Source organism: Archocentrus centrarchus, chromosome 6 (genome assembly GCF_007364275.1).
Source record: "Archocentrus centrarchus isolate MPI-CPG fArcCen1 chromosome 6, fArcCen1, whole genome shotgun sequence".
Classification (NCBI taxonomy): Eukaryota; Metazoa; Chordata; class Actinopteri; order Cichliformes; family Cichlidae; genus Archocentrus; species Archocentrus centrarchus.
The window spans coordinates 19,782,597-19,802,838 of NC_044351.1; the positions used below are offsets into that span (position 1 = coordinate 19,782,597).

At 40.6% G+C, this 20,242-nt stretch overlaps 2 protein-coding genes across 2 annotated transcripts in view; one reads left to right on the forward strand and one right to left on the reverse strand.

The window, feature by feature from the left end:
• Positions 1–360: 360 nt before the first annotated feature.
• On the reverse strand, positions 361–1,404 carry nrg4 (neuregulin 4). Its single transcript, XM_030731070.1, is given in 5 exon segments — positions 361–755; positions 897–1,027; positions 1,029–1,050; positions 1,178–1,274; positions 1,398–1,404. Coding segments are annotated over 5 exon segments (339 nt in total). The 3' UTR covers positions 361–673.
• Positions 1,405–3,636: 2,232 nt separating this feature from the next.
• tmem266 (transmembrane protein 266) overlaps positions 3,637–20,242 on the forward strand; it is a 28,958-nt gene continuing 12,352 nt past the window's right edge. The window contains exons 1-3 of the mRNA XM_030731628.1: positions 3,637–4,207; positions 5,571–5,670; positions 9,888–10,076. Coding sequence (XP_030587488.1) covers positions 5,657–5,670; positions 9,888–10,076 — 203 coding nt within the window. The 5' untranslated portion in view covers positions 3,637–4,207; positions 5,571–5,656. The remainder of the gene's footprint in view (positions 4,208–5,570; positions 5,671–9,887; positions 10,077–20,242) is intronic.

A 20,242-nucleotide genomic window follows, 5' to 3' on the forward strand; every position in this document is an offset into this window, starting at 1 on the left:
ATAAATGGCTTGGATAACCTAATTATACAGACCCTTACACACATGCATGTGCTCTTGCATGTCCAGCACTGTGAGATCCAATTTAGTTTTAAAACTGCAGAGTGCTGACATCTTTGTAAAGTGAGATCACTCTTATGGGTCCATGAGGCTTCAATGGGCAAATAGGGTTTAAGGGTTAAGATTAGATGCAAGATTAGGAATGAGGCGCTGTGGTGGAAGAATGACTAGTCCATTAAGACCCCATAGGTAAACAAGAGAATGTAAGAGTATGTATTTGCATAGCACCAGAAATCACATATTCAAACCATTCAATAAAATAATAGTATATATTTACAAATGCAAAATATTTCATGATCACATACAGCAAGTTAGTTATAATCCCAAAACTGCCACAAATTTCAAAAAGTTGCACTTAAATTGCACTTTAATATATCTTAGACAAGGCATACAGATTTGAAATGTGATTTAACACCAGAATGATGCTGGTGTGATACTCGTCACCCTGCCATTAGGGTCAATGCAACAGTTTTACTCTTTTTTTTTTCTTTTTTTTTATAGTCGTACTTAAAACCTCAGATAGTATAACAAGATAAATGACACTAATACAATTATTTTATGAAGCCATTAAATATACAAACAAAAACAGAGTAGTAATTTACATCAGAAGAAAAGTTCATGCTCTTGATTGTACCTTCCAGTATTCTTGCCTATGGTTCTGTTGGTTCTCTTGTCTCTGTTTCTTGGCTTTCAGCATCCTATTTGTGGACACAAGTATGGTTATAAGCTTGGGAAGTGTGCACATTAATACCAAGATTCTGTAACATAAACTAATAAACACCTCCTGATACTACTTAGAGATGCTTTGAAAGCATTTCCTAAAGCTATAATGTACTTACTTGCGTATGTAGTAGATAATGACTACCAGCACCACCAAGATAAGGAGGGCAATGACGACCACGGCTGCAATTAAACCGGCCTCCTCTGAATTGGGGCTAAAGCTGAAGAGCTGCAGTGTTCACAATCTGCTTGCCTTTATAATTTTCATTGCACCTGAAGTTGGATAGCATGACACAAAAATTTGTAAATTAGTCAACAATGTTGCCATGTTGGGAAGTCTCAATTTATTTTACATTCTTTGAGTTCCTTCTCCTATGGAAGGCAATTGTTTTCATTAAACTTACACACAGAGAGTGTGTCCACAGAAGCTATTTTGTAACATGTCCCTCCGTTCATACAGTAGGTGGCTTCCTGCCCATTGCAAGGGCTTCCATGATCTACAGAGATAAAATAAGGAAGGTTAGTTATAACAAAACTGAAAAGGTGTGTTTTTTTTTTAATAGAATTTGTTTGTCCCTTAAGTGTTTTTTTGTTTTTTTTTTTTTTTTAATTATCATTACCTGCCATCATTTGTAGTGTTTTTTTTCCCCCTTGCTGGCTCTAGAACACGAGAAAACATTTTTTGGCAAAGAACAGAACATGAGCACTCAACTCCAGGAAAGCATGTTTTAGGCAAACCTACATCTATAAACAATTTATAAATCTGAAAGACTCCTAAACTATTATTGATTATTGTTGTTAGAGAAATATATCTCATATATCTCTTTGAATAAATCTGTAATCTGCACTTACCAGCTCACAAAATCCCAGCTTTTGGTGGTTAGTTCAGGTCCTCGGTTGTATGTAAGTCATAATGACACCTGGATCTCAGAGGACGCATTAATGTGAGTGAGCTCCTCCCTAGGTTAAAATATGTTGAGATTGCAGTTTGTCCACATTGCAAGGTAAATGTCAGGATACAGGCTGGTAATCTGTTAGTCTGTAATGAATGGTGGCATTATTGGTGTATGAGCAAATCAAAAATGGCTTTTGGAGGTCTGAAGAGCCTCTGGGAGGTCATTTTAATAAGGCTGACCTCTGTGTGAGAGGATCGGATGAAGACTGATTAGATGACATGTTGGTTTTGTTTTCGAAGGGTAAGTTGCGTCAGACAGAGAATTGGTGACATAAAGCACCTGATGTGAATGTGATCTTGGTATGTTTGGGTTTGGTACAACTGAAACTGAACGGTATGCAAAGAATGCATGAATGTAATCGTGGGTAGAGTTTATAGTCAACGGAAACACTGTACCACTTCCTTCAGACAGATAATTACCACTCTATGCTTAGAAACCGTTAGTTGACTCATCAACTGGCTATTTTTAAACTTTTGTGACCCGGGTTTTCTCATTTTATACATGCCACAATCATCCAGTGTGGCAATGGCAAATGGATTTTAATGATTTTTTTTCCATTCAGTTTATGATTATTTAATGCTTTTTACACTTTTTGTTAGGGTAAGACTGTTATAATGAGGCACTATTTTTATTTTTTTATTTTTTTTGAAGGACTATTTTTAAATGGTGTACAGTTCATAACTAACTGACGATAGCCAATCATTCAGTAAGGCTTTATACATAAGTTATAAGCTTTTAAATGGTTACGGCCAAGTTCACAAAAACCCCTCCGTTAGTAACATGTGCTTTATTTGCTTTGTTTAGCTCTTAACCCTTAAAATTTATCAAAAAAATGTATTGGTTTATAACCTTTATGAATCCATACTTCATGGGATATATGAGAGGAGAGGTTCACATTTTTTCATATCTGTCTTAAAATAGTAGCTGATGCTCACGTGAACAGGTTTGACCTGCTTGTAATCATTTCTCCTGTTCATACAGGCTCTTACAAAAGGCCCTTCCTAATGATTTTCCAATGTATGCGATGACAGTTGAGTAAGTATCTAGTGGGAGTTACTGTCTTCTTGAAACAAAACTTCCTGATTGTGTTCCCTCTGTTGCAGCTGTGGAAGAAAATAGTGTATAGAAAACGGGGGGGGGGGGGGGGGGGGTCTTCATGTGGTTTGCTGTGTTGTGGACTATTTGTTTTTCACCTCTTACAGGACTGCAGGATTGTTTGCTCTGTAACCCACCCTTCCAAGAAGTGTTTGGAGAACAGGTACACACACTTGATTCAGCCTGCACTTTGAGTTTACTGTGTGTATTTAGTAAAGTAAATAAAGTACAGAAAGTATAATTGTTAATTAGTTTCATGGGCTGTGTTTGTCCGTAATTTTAATTTGGGTATTAGAAATACATTGATAAGTCCTGGTAATTTTCTTTTAAATGTACTAGCACTTTAAAAAAAAAAAAAAGATGCAGTGTCATCATACATTTATAAGTGCAGGCTTGATGGCTTAGTGCACTGAAAGTGAAAACCTCATGAGCATGTATTAAGGACGACTACTTTTTATTTCTGCAAAGGGATCTAAAGCCTTAGCAAATTGTTTAATGCCATTTGTAAAGCCATTAGTCACAACTTATAAACCCTTTATAATGTTGCCTTATTTGATGCTTGGGGATCTAAGTCCTGTTAATGCGTTTTAGGATGCAATTCTAATGTCGCAGAGAGCCTGCTGTTGGTGTTCTGCAGCCTGATAAACTGCATTAAACTCACCACTGAGGGTCACAGAAACACTTCACTGTCACTGTATTAGTGATTTTTTTTTTCTTTTCTTTTTTCGCGCGGGTGGGTTGTTTATCGCGAGGAGCTCTGAAGCTCAGAGGTGAAGTGAAGCGAGAGTATTTTTACGTCGACGCTTCCAGGGTGGCATATAAAGGAGGACTTTTGCGGGCTCTTATGGCTTAGTGGAAACACTGACTACATACATGCTTCCTATGATACTATTGCGAAGGTTTTTGGTCAATCTTAGGCTATCGGTTTTCCGCTGGGGCGCCCGCTCGTCACGCATCTGTAACCGCTGGAATCCGTTTTCAGCACCTGGACAGCTCCCGGTCGTGAACCTCTTATTATTATCGGGCACATGGAGTCCCTGATGTAATTCTGGGGAAGCCCTGCAAGCACATTATGCCTCCCTGCGAAGATGTCGTTATCTTCCTGATTCAGTGACAGCCTCGTCGTCTCCTTCTGAAGGATGGTTGCTTACAGTCCGGAGTAGGTGTTTTTGTCGTGCGCTATCTTCCGAGAGGCGATACGGGTGCCTGGCCAACGCAAATTAGGGCTAATCGCAACCTACACACAGCAAGATCCGAGCTTCCCTCACACTGATCATCATCATCATCATCGGCGAGGAGGGAGATATAACCATCATCACTGCGAGGGCAAAGGAGTCACGACCACACTTTACACAATGTAGAGCAAGAAAACACAAGAGGTTAGTGTGTTTTTGTCTTCCTTTTCTAGGTGGTGTTTAATTTAAAGCGCACTGTGGAGTTGATGCATCTCAGTTGATTTAAACATGAACATGATGAGGCTCTATGGCCTCTCAGCACAGTGCGAAAGATGTTAACAGCACAGTAATTGTTTATGTAGCAATGATTTAGTGGAAGATGTTTGCAATGCATCTTGACTGCGTTAAATCCAGAAAGCCTCGGACAGAAAAGGCTCACGGTGAACTGAAAAGATCCCAGAAAAAATGTGCTGCATTTTGGACAACCACCCCCCTCCAGCTGATGAAGCACTTACTGAAAGCTGTACTTATAGTAATAAGGGGCAAGTCAAGGGGCAAGTCAAGATGCTGATTGTAAAATTCGATCTCTCTAGAAATACTTTGCTAAGGAGTGCATTATCTCCAAAGAGAGAGAGAGAGAGATTTGCACACATCTTTGAATAGACTTACCTTTCTGATCACTTCCATAATATTTCCTTACTTTTGGCTCTGTGATATCCTTTTTTGACTTTCTTCACCTCTTATTGGCCACAATATCACTCTCAGCCCTTGAATGACCTGGGCTGATTTATCCCGAGTAGCATTTAATCTGCTGCACTTCACTACATTACTCTGCTGTGGCCATGTACGCTGACTCCTCACCTCTGAATGTCCAGAGGCTTTTGCTGTACCTTTGTGTCTCACACACTACACCAAATTCATAAAATATCTTCTAAATTTCTAAGACATGGACAACAGTATGCTATCATTGCCATTGTTTTGCTTGAGATAGCAGTGATTTAATTAAATGTTAAATTAGTGGCTATGTTTTTGACTTTCCTCTCAGGTCATGATGTGTCCATTTCAGTAGCCGGAATAGGCTTTCACTAAATGGGCTTGGACATCAATGGCTCTCTATCCTGTGGCACAAAGAGCTAGCATCCTGCTGCACTTGCTATGCAAGAGGTGTGATGTTTCTCAGCCCCTGATTCACAGAGCGGAGCGTATATTGGAGGAGATTTAAAATCCATTACAGTTTAGTGCTCCCCAGGAAAATAGTTGAACAGAGCATAGCTAAAGCTGGAGTTAGGGCAAGGCACCTTCAAGAAAAGCATAAGCACAGATATTTCATTGATAGCTCTTTATGCATTTGTGTTACAAGGCTATATATAGATGTCTCATAATTTTCAGAATAATTGTTTACTGTTAACATTGGGCAATCTCCCCACAAGACCTATTACTTTCTGTTCTGGAGCTACCAATCACATCCCACAAATAGTCTCAGAAGAGGGAGCTTTCCCATTATTTACCTCTTTATGTGCTTTGTCTGTTTTTTTTTTTTTTCTTCTGTTTTCTTTATGTGTGGCAGGAGCCCAGTCTCTGCAGTGGTGAAATCATATTTCACACTTGGGGTTATTTAGTGTGGACGTCTATTTGCAGCAACAAGACCTCAACATGAGCAACACTCAGTAAGTATAACACCCTCCAGAGTCTTGTTTGAAAGCATGTGTGAGAGAGTGTGAAATCTTAAATCTCTATTTATGAACACTTATGCAAAGTCAGTCTCAGCGTGGTGGGATGTGATTAGCAGAATGGGACCTGCATATTCTCATGTGCCTACTGTGAGTGACTTTGAACAGGAGATCAGTGGGAAAGTAGCGCTTGTCCTCGTCCAAGTATTTCTGAGAGTGAGAGAATGGACTGCCATCTCCAGTCACCGCTGGCATCTCTTAACATTCAGGAGGGATGTTCACTTGTCATCTTCTCTTATTAATAATTACTCTGTGTGTGGTCCTCCAGACAGGCCCTGCATTCTGACGACAGCCACGGCTGTGGTTAAGAGAAGGGTAAAGAGAGGGAGCACGGGAATGGAGCTGAGTGGGAGGAAGTGGAGTGGAGTAGTGTGAAGTGAGAGTTGAATGTAAAATGGGTTTAGTCCGCTGCATCTTCTGCTGCTTCTAATACTTACAAACAGGGGCCACTACCTGGGCCACAAAACAGCACATTAATGGAGGACAGTGGTGCATAATGTCTGCTGCCAGATAATGTAGAGAATGTGTTGCCTGGTTCATAGTACAAAGGCATGATTTGATGATATTTAGTGCAGCTGACTGTCTGAGAAGTGGCAGAGTTATTTTCCCAGCTTCTCTCTTAGACTCAATTCTGTTTTAAATCCTCTGCCTCCATCCCATGTTTTATTTATTTAATACAAATATTTAGTTTTTAAAAAAGATGAATAATTTTATTTATATAAGATTAAGTCTTTTTCTCAGTTTAAGTTACTTTCCAAACACAGATTCCCCTTTAAGATTCACTAAATAGCTTAAAGTGTCCAGCTATATTAATTTCTTTCTAATAGTGAAAAAAGCACCAAAACAAAGAGGTGGTTGTTTCTTCCCCACTGTCTGTATAGTCAGTGAGGTAAATTAATTACCTCATTCTTCTGTGCAGTAGACCATTTAAAAAAAAAAAAAAATCCTCCATGAGCCATACTGTTACACTTGGTGCTGTCGTTGGTGCAGGTCTGTAATTGTCTTTCAGCAATAATAAAATATCTGCTGTTGGGATGTCTGGATACCAGATTTGAATGTATCAGGCATCAAAGTCAAAACAAGGTCCCACTGAAACTCAGAATCACAGGGGTTGCCAAAAATATCTGATCTCTATAAATTCACCATTGTGTCAGAAGCTTGTGATGATATCACGACAGCAAATTGCTGTGCACCAAGGAGCAGCCAATTTGTCCACATTCTAACTCACCGGGTAAGACAAAGCTGCTGGGTTATAGACAGCCGGCCAGAGATACTGTGGCAGTGAGCGCTCCGAATGACAATGATACCAGTGCCCTCTGCAAACCAACAGTTCATGCCGAGGCAGCACTTTATATCCATTGCAGTGACAGAAGCAGGGGATTTATTGCTCAGAACAGGTTATTTAAAATATAAAGGCAGCAGTCTTAACCTTCATGACAGAATCCAATAATGTATTCTATCTTTTTTTTTTAAATTTAGCATTCATATGTTGTTGGCAGTGTTTTAAAGTTAGTCAATATTAATAGTTATTTATGCACAAAAGTCTTAAGCACTGCCTTGGTTTCTTATCAAACCTTGGTGCCTGGGCTTTAGTACTGTGCTGTATGACATGTCAGCTACAATTTCAGAACCAGTGTGGAAAGATTAATTAAATCACGTTCACCCATAACTCCCTTTCAAACTAGATGGTTTTTATATGCCAGTGTAATACGGAGATGTATGCTGGCTGCTTCTAACTCAAAGTCCCAGATTTTTCTATTAAACCAAATAATCAATCAGTATGTCATTAATGCTGGAAGTAAAAAAAAAAAAAAAAAGTAACTTTTGTTAGGCATTAATTAAATGAAATAAAGTCTTATTTTAGTCATTATCCATTCATGTGAATGGATAAAGTAATGGGTTGTAGTAATGGAATATTAGTGTAAAAAAAAAAACCTGACAAATTTTAGTTACAGTTTACTTTTATGACAACCTTTAGACCTGGCTGTGTAAAACAATGCCATGCGGTATGAGTCTGGGTGACACTTCTAAACATTAGCTTGTGTAAAAGAAAACTGCATCTTTTGGGTTCGTGGTAAGCCTTCAGTTTTACTCTGTATGGGTGCGAGATTTTCCCTGCAGCCATGCACACTCTCTCTTAACCTTTTTGCTTCCTTGTGGTGTTTACTAATATTGCGTGTCTCTGAAAAGAGACTAGCCTTTAGCATGCTGCTGGCTGTCCTTGCCTGCATTGCTGGGGTGGGGGGTGGGGGTTCATATGTGAAGTTTCCACTCCCTCCCCACAATGGCAACCAGCCACTCCACTGGGCTCTGCACATAATGGCTCCTGGCCTGCTTTGTGATTGTCTGAAAATGTGATTTTGATGCACTAAACAGTTTGTAGCTGTCATCAGTCATTAGCGTCCTTGTTGCAGCTGGTCAGAGGTGCCAACTCCACAGATAACAACGCAGGCATGTTTTGTATCGGACGTAGTTATATATGGGCATTTGACCCTGAAGCTGAACATCAGTTTTTAGCTGGACTCACATAACAGATGTGTTAGATAAAGGGTTCATGGCATTTTATGTACTGAGGACATGGAAATGAGGGCAGAATGATTTTTTTGTAGTCCTTGTATTTCAATTTAAGAATAGATTTAAAGTGATTTTTGAGTTCCCATGGGAAGAACAATATAAGCTTTCAAGGAAGTCGAATACACAGCTATTAGTCAAGAAACAAATCAGAAAAGAGAAGGACCTATTTCTTTTGAAGGTCTCCCTACATTAACATTTACCATGAAGGTGGGTCTGCTCAGTGATCTTAACTGGTTCCACCCTTTCTGCTTCACCGCCAGCGCAGAGGTTGTAGAATTCACCAACCCAGTGGCTTTTGATCCCTCTGCCTTGTAATCAATGACTTCCCCCACTGTTAAGTGATCCGGTTATTGATGTCTCTACACTGGCTGCACTGGGACTGCAGCCAAGCAATGTGACTCTTCTCTTCCAGGGTGTCCTCTCCTTGTCTGCTATTGGTTGAGCTTGCGATATCACAGGCCTCCCTGCACATTTAAGTTTTAAGACCTCATTGCCAGATAAAGTGACACCTTGTCCGGTCCTGCCAAATATAGCTAACTTCACAGAGAACATGAAGTGACTAAACCAAAAGGGAAAAGATGGCTTGCCCTGCAATGACATTTATAAAATTTGACAAATACAGTTTTGTTCATACAGTGTACATAAAAAATGGATGTAGCCAACATGATGTCACCTACTGGTTTCTGGACTCTGCATTTTGAAGCCTGAACATTAATCTTTTGCTGTGTTACTTTTTTGGAGAGAGGATGAATTGCTAAGTTATCATACAAGTCCAATAAGCCTGGTCAGTAAACTGTGTTCATACTGTATGGATGCAATGCACAGATACCTGTACCTGCTAATTGGTGCTAACTAACAGACTAATAAGGGCCACTCACTAGAGCCAAAACCCAAATTTCTTGGTTGGTCTGCAGCACTCAGCAAGGCATATTACTTCTCAGAAAATTCCAATCAAAAATGCTCCAAAAGCCACTGATACCACAATAACTAACACAGCCCTGAGGTCTAGTTCAGTGACTCAGATTATCAGACATCAATTATTTTATTTAATTTTAACAAAACTTAGTTCAGGCAAATCTAAGTTATGAGTCTATACTGATGAATGGAAAACAGCACCTGCCTATAAGGCATGGGGCCATTCTGCATTTGTTCTTTTACTTTAGAAAGCAGGAATACACTTTTCTCATTAAAGCTGGTGCAGGTATTGTTTTTGTCAATAAACTGTTTCCATCTGTGTGGTTAAAATCAGTAAAAACTGGAAATAAGGAATTTCACTCTGTATATGACTAACAAATTGTTCCACTAGTCATTGTTGCACTGGCTGAGGCATTTTCCAAGTAGGAGCACCGGCTCAAATGAGCAGCATTCTTTCATACAACCTTGCACTGCGACTCTGTCATCTGTGCTTTGTAACTCAAATTACTGCATATTGACAATATGTAGATACCATTTGCAGTTATTGTATAATCAGCTAAAACATGCAAAACTACTCATGGATGACATTTTCAGCAAGTCTCAGAAGAACTTCGGTTCTCTGACTTTAATGCTGTTCTATTTGTGTTGTGTGTTGTGTGTGACAGGGCTCCTCCCCAGGCTGGAGCCTCAGAGCTGGAGGTCATCTCCCAGCAGGTAGAGGAAGACAACCAGTGTGTGGCCCCAGCCCAGCTGGTCAGCTTCGCCTACAGAGACTTGCCTTTGGCGGCACTGGACATATCCCTCGCTGGATCCCAGCTCATCTCTAACCCGGATGAAGAGGATAACAGAGAGGGGTAGGTCCTATCATTTTTTATTTATTTTTTTTTTTTGCTTGGCAGCTTGAGGTACTTCTTGATGTGATTACATAGCTAATAAGCACTTGTAACAAATACCAGCACCACAATGTGGTCAGCTTATGATTTGTCTCTCAAACTGCATGAAACCAAAGACTTTGTGCAAAAAACTGCAAACAAACCAGTAGCACAATTGCACATGAAAATTTTGTATAATTAATATGTGTACGGAAAAAAGCCAAAAATGTAATTATATATTGATTGATGTTCTGGATATTTGCCTCCACAATTAGTAAGATACTAGAGATATGGTGTCTGACTCATTGTGTCTGCTTTTTGCGTGATAGTGCTACATTCATAATTAAGGTAGAATTGCAATTACTGCAATCTATAATCTACCCTGGCGGGGAGAAGCTCTGCCGTCACTCTCTCCATTGCTCGTTATTGCACATTGTAATTACACCTGGCATATTGAATCATTCCTCATTTTATATTGGAGTCCGAGAGTGGAGGATATTTGGCACTGAATTTATTAGTGTCACCGTGTTAAATGGACAATGTCTCCACTGATGTGTTCATTTCAGCTCAATGGCACAGCAGTTTCTCTCACCAGACAAGCTTCTGTTCACAATGTCGATTTCTGTCAGAAAAAAAAAAAAAGAGTGTTGTTAACAACATAGCTTTCCTGAAATGTCAGAGCCCTGATTCTCTCCATGAAGCCTGCTTTTCCTGCATTTGTGTTGTTTTCTTATCACCATATCGCCGTGTCGCTGGCCCAGTGTTCTCAGTACAGGACACACCCCTCCTAGAGCACCCCTGTAGCAAGTGTCCATGGCTTTCCACTCAGGAAGCGTGACTCACAACCCTTTTGGCATGCTGCAATGCTGGCATCCATGCAGAAAAAGTACACAAACAGCATAAGCTTAATTAGAGCATCCAGTTTTTTGGGGGTTTTTTTTTTGCCATCCAAGCCCTGGTCTGTCAGATGACCATATCCCGCTGGACTTTGCCTGGTATAGCCTGGACCAGGCTGATGGCTCTGTGGGACGGAGGGCAAGGACAGATGGGTCCTGTCCCAAACACCCACTCTGTTATCGTACTTCATATTTTTCTCACTCACTTGCTCACAAAATGAACAGAAAACAAATGCATAGCAATGCCACAGGAAAAGGGCAGGATCTGGCAGCCCCAGCAAAATCATCATCGCAGTAGGCAGTCTCAAAGGGCACCATATGAAACCCTGGTCCCCTGGGATTTAGCATTGTGCTGTGAAAAACTCATGCAGAGCCAAGATATGACTGTGGACGATTTATGAATTCATCAGTGTAAATATTATTTATCATGAGTCTGATCAGAGAAAACCCCCTCTTTGTCTTTGACAAGGTTTAGAAGCACTCAGTAAACTGATAAAAAACATTAAGCAATCTCTCACAAAGAGAGCGTCAAACTGTGTTCGGTGACCTTTTAGAGATTGGAATTCCTGATTTTCAGGTCACAGGCATCCCAGCGCATACCTATCATTACAGTTTCACACATGCATTTGTCATTTGGAAGTGCTCTCGGTGACAGCAGCGGTGCCACAGGTTACAGCTGCCTTTATGAATGAAGTGTGTAACATCCAAGGAATGACACAGTGGTGGTCACATGGTTTAAAATTAGTCAAGAATAATAAAGGCTGCCATGCTGGCATCCAGTAAGGAGCGATGAATTGATCAGTCTATTATTATCTGTTATTCTGTTGGCTCTGTAAATATATTTTCTCTTGTTTACTGGAATGTGCTGTCATGAAGACTCTTCTGCTGGGCATTCAGTTGGCTAAATTTAGCGCTTCGTAAATGATTGCGTATAGGATTTTGTATGGGAATGTAAACCTGCTTTCACTCCCTTTCTACTCCTATTGTGTTGCAATGATACCATGATTCAGTTTTTGGTGATTAGAAAAACTTTTTGTTTTCTCAAGCGACTGTCACTTACTTTCACTCACTATAGCTCTTGTTAAAGGCCTTTTTCCTCTTCTGAATATTCTATGACAGCAGACAAATATGTGCAGGTGTGAACAAACTTGTTTGATACCAGTAATAGCAGATGGAAAACAATCATTCATTACCCGCATCAAAATTTTTCATGGTGAAACTTTGAGTGGTTTCTGTTTTTGGTGCGTTTGTTTCATATTCCTGTGAAAAGAGAGCAGAAGAACAGCATACCAAAGATGCACATTTAGCCCTGCATAGCAGCTTCTCATGGCGCTTTATCAGGAGACGTGGGTGACTATGTAGGAGGTGGATGTTCTTGCGGACTACAAGGGGCACACACAGTACTTGCAGATTCGGTGCAGTGGTGAGCTGGGTGGAATTATTAATAGATTTTTGGCTGCTCACTCTTTCCCCAAACTTGGTATAATGTCCAAGGTCAGGGCAGTGCGACTTCCCATCCACCTTTGGTGATTTAAATATAGTCCCCTATCTTTTAATAGTATTTGTTTTTTTTTATGTGAATCAGCTATTTCAGTCTTCTTCATGTTTTTTTTTGTTTTTTGTTTTTTGTTTTTTTTTGTTTGTTTTTTTTTTTGGTTTTGGTTTTTGTTTTTTTTTTTGTTTTTTTTTGTTTTTTGGGGGGGGGGGGGGGGGGGGTGGGGGGTTGTAACGATCTAATCAACCTTGTAGCATTTGATGTATAACAGGGCTAGTAAACGGGACCAGACCAGCCAAAGCGCACACTTATTGACTGTTAAAATATTGTAGTACTTGAATTATTTTCAAACCTGGCTCAAATTTGGAAGCCATACAAAAAAATATAGCAAAACTGTGAAGTGATATCTGTTCAAGGTTACTCCATTTTTTCAACCCAAAAATCTGTTTTGGAGCTGTGCAACCAAGGAACAAGGTGGCATCTTTAAACTTGCTTCACTCCCTGACGCTAGTGACCTTTGTACTAGGTGGAGCCCAGATTCCCAAGTGTCAGATGTATAAATAGTCTGTACACACAAAAAACATTTGTACACCTTTTCCCACACATAAAGGAAGAATGTAGACTGTGTGGACCTCACACATTCATAAAACCACATGTTAGAGTAAGGCAAGCAGAAATATACTGCTCAAAAAAATTAAAGGAACTCTTTTTACTCAGAGTATAACATCAAGTCAATTAAACTTCTGGGAGACTGATCTGAACAGTTAATTAGCAGAGGAGGCTCTTAATCAGTTTCAATTGCTTTGGTGTTAACAACAGGTGTTCTAGAGGGGCAGCAAGTTAGTCCAGTCTCCCAGCGCAGTCTTAAGTGCATAGAGGAGATTCCATGAGATAGGCAGTTACTCTCGGAGAGCTGGACAGATCTGTAGAGGGTCATTAATCCGGTATTTGCTCCTTTGTATAAGGATGAGCACTGCCAGAGCCCTACAGAACGACCTCCAGTAGGCCACTGATGTGAACGTCTCTGACCAAACAATCATAAACAGGCTTCATGAGGGTGACTGACAATGGGTCCCTTTGCCACCTTTTGAGCAGTTGTTGTAGTTTTTGTTTCCAAACAACGCCTATCTATTAATATGTACAATCTACCATTCACAAACTTTAGTACAAATCATTTAGTGTGTATTAAATGTTATTGGGTCTGTTATTATTATTGGAAATTGGTGCTATAAATAGTTGTGCTTGCATATTGGCCTGCTTTCCTTGTGCTTCTTTGCCTCTTGTTTGTTGTCCGACTATTGCTTATTTTAGTCTCTGCTAGGGTCCTCTGTAGCTTTTAGAAGTTTTTTCTTCTGTTTATTTTTCCACAATTGAGATCACCAAATATATATTTCTTGTTGTTTTAATTTTAGTTTAGTTTTGTTTTGTTTTTAATTTGCTGATGTGTGTTTCCGTTTCACATTTGGTCTTTCTTTGCTGCTTTTCAATGCCATGTCTGTTTTGCAAACAGAAAATGTATGTGGGAGTAACATAATAAAGGAGTGTCCATTCGTGGCTAAAGGTGGAAGCAGAAATCAGGCTTGTGGGTATGCACATTGAAATTTATCAATGATACAAATATGCACCACATTACTGATGTGATTAAAAAGAAAATGCATTTGCACATTTTTGGTAGTGTATGCGCAGTTTTAGGCATGAATCTACAAAGAGTTTTATGATTCTTGCACTTTAGAGAGTTTCTGTCTGCCTGGCCTCAGTCTTTGAAGCCCGGGCTGTACATCCTAAGCTTGTCCTGACTTATCATCCCCAGATCAGCCTGCTGCCCACAGCAGTAGTAACATATGCCACTGATTTCCAGGGGCCAGACTAGGAGGTGTGAAGCACTGCAGCAATGACAGATGGTTCATATGGGTTAACCTGCCATTTTGACTGGAGAAGAAAGAGGCGGCGAGGATAAAGAGGAGAGAAAAATGGAGCTGGTGACTTTGCTCCTCAAAGCTGCCAGCTGCAGATCATGCTAGATGATGCGGCTTGATGAGTGTCATTTCCCTCTGTGTTGTGTGGAATTAGCCCCGTGCCATGTTGCATGGCGACGACCACAGCTGATACAGTACTAGATGAAATGTTAGATATTAGATAAGCAAAAATGTGTCAAGGCCAGCCTGGACTAATTACACTACCCAACAAAATATTTACCACCTGAAAAAAGTTCTCCACCCATTTTCCCCCCTGCTACAATGCATCAATATAGCAGTATGTCAAACTGCACATTATAAAACCAAAGCTGGAAGTGCTCAAGGTTGAAATAAGATGTAATAATTAGAAAAATCCAGACTGTAGAATATAGCTATGAAGTACATTGCCAGAGCCTAGTGTGAAGCTTGGCAGCAGCAATATGTCATGGAGTTTTTGAAACCAGAGCCATACTGTCCCTGTTCTGTGTTGATGGATGTCTGAAAAGAGAACAGGATTTCTCTCCTTTTTTTTTTTTCTTCCCTCTGACTCTATTTCAAACACACACAGTAACAGTCCTCTCTATCAAATTGGCTCTCTTGCCTGGCACCATGTGCAACACAATAGATGACATTTGAGTGCAGGGTTGGAGGGTTTGTTAATATTCACAGACATGCAAAGTGTGAGATTGCTTTTTAGGCTGAGAGCGAGAGAGATCAAGTGTCCTGGTGAAAAACCATTTATCAGGGACAGCTTGTCTGCTGCTTTGCACATGGAGCCCCATCCATCTCCATTTGCTTAGTATCTGTGGCCCATTTCTCTGGCTGGGACTATCGCTGAGCCCCTTCTGCTAGGTTGCAACATGGAGTGAAGAGATGATAGCTGATTCCCTTCAGAAACCAGTGGAAATGTCTTGTTATACTGAGAAACAGCATCCATTTTCCCAAAGAAGGTTAGAAGGACACAGGTGGCATACGAGACATACACGCTAGGTCCTCCACATGTAATAAGAGCCAGACCAATAACTTTGGTTTGAAAATATTGCAATGTTTCATGCATGCTTACCGGCCACTTTATTAGGTACACCTGTCCCAGAACCACATGGCAGCAACTCAGTGCATTTACGCATGTTGACATGGTCAAGATGGCCTGCTGAATGAGGAAGAAAGAGAATGGTCTGAAAAGGAGAAAATATTCAGTGAGCCACAGTTCTCTGGGTGAAAATGGTAGCATCTTATTTTGGCATAAACACCATGAAAGCATGAATGCATCCTGCCTTGTATCAGTGGTTCAGGCTGGTGGTGGTGTAATAGTATGTTGGATATTATTTTAGTACACTTTGAGACCGTTGGTACCAAATTGAGCATTGTTTAAACACCACAGCCTGCCTGAGTAGTATTATATACAATAGTATTATGTCCATCCCTTTAAGACTGGAGTTTACCCATCCTCTGATGGCTGCTTCCAGCAGGATAATAATACACCATATCACAAAGCTCAAACCATCTCAAACTGGTTTCTTGAATATGACAATGAGTTCACTGTACTCAAGTGGCCTTCACAGTCACCGGATCTCAGTCCAATAGAGCAGTATCTTTGGGATGTGGTGAAATGGGAGACTCACATCATGGATGTGACGCTGACAACTCTGCAGCATCTGTGTGATGCTCTCATGTCAGCATGGACCAAAATCTCTAAGGACTGTTTTCAGCGCCTTCCAAATCCAAATCCAAGTTTATTTATAAAGCACATTTAAAATAACAGAGTTAACCAAAGTGTTCATAGGAAAAATAAAATAAATACACCAAATACACACACACATCTAAAATATAAAAAAACAATACAACAGCTCAGAGAGATAGCTCTCACGCCAATTTAAAGGCCAAGGAATAAAAATAAGTTTTAAGACGCACTTTAAAAGCATGCAGAGTAGAAGCTGACCTAACATAAAGGGGCAACTCATTCCATAGTTTAGGGGCTATGGCTGAGAAAGCTCTGTCCCCCCTGTTCTTAAGCCTAGTTTTAGGAACACTGAGAAGTAGCTGGTCTGCAGATCTCAGTGACCTAGAGGGAACATAGGAGTTCAGTAAGATATGATGGGGCCAGCCCATTTAGAGATTTAAAAACAAACAATAAGATCTTAAAATCAATCCTAAAACATACCGGAAGCCAGTGAAGGGAGGCCAGCACAGGGGAGATGTGCTCAGTTTTAGGAGTTCTAGTAAGAAGGCGAGTGGCTGCATTCTGGACCAATTGAAGGCGTGAAAGAGAGGACTGGTTTATACCAACGTACAGGGCCTTACAGTAGTCAAGTCTAGTAGAAATAAAAGCATGTATAACTCATGTTTTTCTGTTTCTACAGCTTTAGATCACAGTTCATTTTCACACCAAGGTTATTTACTACGGGCCTCACATAAAGATCAAGTGGGCCCAGGTCCAATTTTGCAGTACTGCTCGAACTACTGGGTCTAAGGATCATGACCTCAGTCTTGCTTTTGTTAAAATGTAAAAAATGTAAAGCCATCCAGGCTTTAATGTCATTAAGACATTCAGTTAACATTTTCAGAGAGCTGCCATCATTTCCTCTCAGGTGCAGATAGTCCTTTTACCTTGATTTAGTACAGGTAATTTTTCAGATAGGAATTTGTAAGAGATTGCTAGCAGCACTAAAAGTACAGTTGATTACCAATGCTTAAGCATATTTACTGCCAGCTGGTTTCTTCTTTCAGGGTTTCTTTGCTTTTTTTGGCTCTGATAACACAGATGACTCACTGGGTATTTCACAGGAAAGAATTTTGTCAGTTGTAAGTTGGCATTTGTCTTCATATTCAAGACATCTGGGCGGTGCCGGCCTGAGCTCTCTTGAGAAACTGAAATTCTCAAGGACAAGAAAAAGAATAAATGAATCAATGTTCATATCTATGACTAAACGCCTCTTCAAGTGTAAAAAAAAAAAAGTAAGCTAAGGGAGAGGTGTAATGCAGAGTGCTTGAACAGCCTGAATGAGATGGAGTCTTCCAAGCTCTGCTGTTCAATAGCCTGCAGGCACACACACAGTTGTGGTCCATTTTCCCCTGCCCGAGCCTGCTGAGTTCAGCAGATTGGTGTGAATTGGTTGAAGTTTATAGAGGAGGAACCACAGGGCTTTATAGTTATCCGAACAGAGCGAGAGAAACTGAGGGGAGGCAGGCGACCTGAGTCGAGTAGCATCGTTTTAAAATGCTTCAGAAGTAGCATCTGTCATTGTCCCTTACATGTTCAGATAATTCACTCTAAAAATGTCTGGCCTGTCAGATAGATTTACACAATGTCTGCAATTTGAATCAGAATGAAAGTACACATACAGCGATATATGCAATGTGAAATTTTATGATTTTTTTTTTTTCTAAATTTTATGAACCTATTTGCGTTTGTTGAATTCTTAATATTGGGAAAATATGAGAACAAGTTTCCAAAAGTCCTTTCACTTTTTTTTGTAATGAAAAATATAGTTCAATTTAAATTTAATGCTAGGAATGTTTTTCAAGAACAAGTCAGGACAGGAGCATGTTAGCCGCTCTGCAGGATTACCTCTTCCTTTAACAACCCTCTGTAAGCATTTGAGAGAGCTGAGTTGCTGAAACTGAACTGAACTACTGAAAGCTAAATACTCTTTTCATAAGTGCTTAATGTAGAATGTCAACAGTTTAGCATGTTACTCATTTACTGCTAAGTCAGGCCATGCAGAATGTAGTTTAGTAATGTCTTGTTGAAATAAGTAAAGCCCAAAGATGTTTGGATGGCAGCTTGTGTTTGTTCAAAACATGTATGTATTCTACATTTAGAAATAAAGCTACTTTTGGCTACTTCCTTATTCATGACGGATCAGCGCAGCATGCAGCTCTGCAGGTTTGATTTGGCAGCTATTTACACTGGATGCTCATCCTGACACAACCCCAAATGGATTTGTGTCTCCTCCCGAGATCAAACCGGGGATCCTTCACTTGTTCGGTGAAAGTGTAAACCACTGCACTACAGAGCCACTAGATTTTACATTGAGAAATGTTATTCTTAAACTGTCAAAGTATTCAGCCTAACAGTCTGTCACAAAGTGGCGAACGAGAGCAGAGAGGGCGACATGTTGTCTCTGTCACCCTCTCTGCTCTTTTGTACCCAATCAGGGTGTGGATGTCAGAATGAGATACTTGCCTCTGTGGTAACACAGTGACCCAAGTGGGATAAAGAAGGGTGGATGGATGGATCTAACTGACCTGTTGCCAGTTAACCTAAATAGCTGTGAGACTTTCCACTTGGACTTTGTTGTTGTTGTTGTTGTGTTGGGGGCAAAACCTTGTTAAAACATGTTGCTGGCATCAATAAAAATATTTTCAAAAACAATAAAATGTCTCAGATTCAACATTTGATATCTTTTTGTGCTATTTTCAATTAAATATATCCTTTAATTGATTTGTAAATCATTTATTTTTCTGCTTTTATTTTATATACACACATTTCAGAAGCTTTAGAAAAACTGCTCTAAGCAGCAAATACTGTATCTCTTTGGTAAAACTCATGTTTTGTGCTGATAACCTGAGGCTGAGGCTCACACATTGAATGGACACTACGTATTTTAGACCCAAATCATGACTAAGGGTGAATGCATGGTAAATATCATAGCTCTGCAGCCTATTGTGCTTGTTTTTCTTTCCTTTTTTTTTCTTTTTTTTTTTTTTTTTGACCTGTCATGTCTGGCAGTTTTCGCAATCAGAATGATAATCCGAAGGCATTATTGTACCAGACATATTTGCTTTTACAAGAAGTGCGCTATAAATTTTCTATAGGCTATTCTTGTTAATTGTATTTTTATTTTATTTATTCTTGCCAGATCTGACAGGCAGGGAAAGAAGAAGAGAGATGGAGAGCAGAAAGGAAAAAAATAGAAGATAAAAGCTACACATACATAAACATTCACATATATATACACATGCATATACACACACATAAAGTCTTGCTGTAGTTTGTAGTAATGTATGTGTGTTCCTCTGTCATGGAACGTACTCAATAATGAGGGCAAGAAGCCGCAACCCCCCCCCCCCCCCCCCGGGATCCAGAGGCAGGCATGAAAAGACCCAGGGGACCCGGGTCATCCACGGCCCACCAGGAGCACAGAAGACCTGAGACCACACATCCCAATGGCAACAGCGCACACCCCAGAGGAGGAAGACCCCAGACGGAGCCCCCACGGTCAATGGGCAAGACCCCAGAGAGCCAGAGGCAATGAGCAGCCCACCCCCCCCGGCAGGCCGGGCCCCCCAGCACGAGCCGAGAATGCAGCCCCGAGGCCCCAGGCACCCAGGAACCGCCCGACACCCAGCAGAACCCCCCGCGACGCCGAAGAGGCCCGAGCCACCCCCAGGACACAGCCGCCAAGGGAGCGGGCCAGAAGCCACGCCAAGACATCCGGCCACACACCCCAGGACCCCCAGGCACCCACATCCCAGGGGCGGCAGTGACAATCAGTCGGGAGCAGCGGGGAGCGGTAGGCAGGGGTAACTTCTGCCCTCCGCAACCGTGCACGAAACCCGGGTGTGGAAAGACCTTGCCCACCCTGTCCTCCCACTCAAAATGGTTGAGGAGATGTGTTAGGTGTATGTGGGTGTATGTAGTGGGAGGAATGTGTATGACTGTATGAAAGCTACAGTGCTATTAAAATTTTTATTTTCACTTAATAGCCAATCAAGAGTGTCAGAAAGTAATTTAGAAGACAGCATCAAAAGTGACCGTATATTAGTGTTTAATGTTTGCAGTTGTTTATTGCTTTCTTT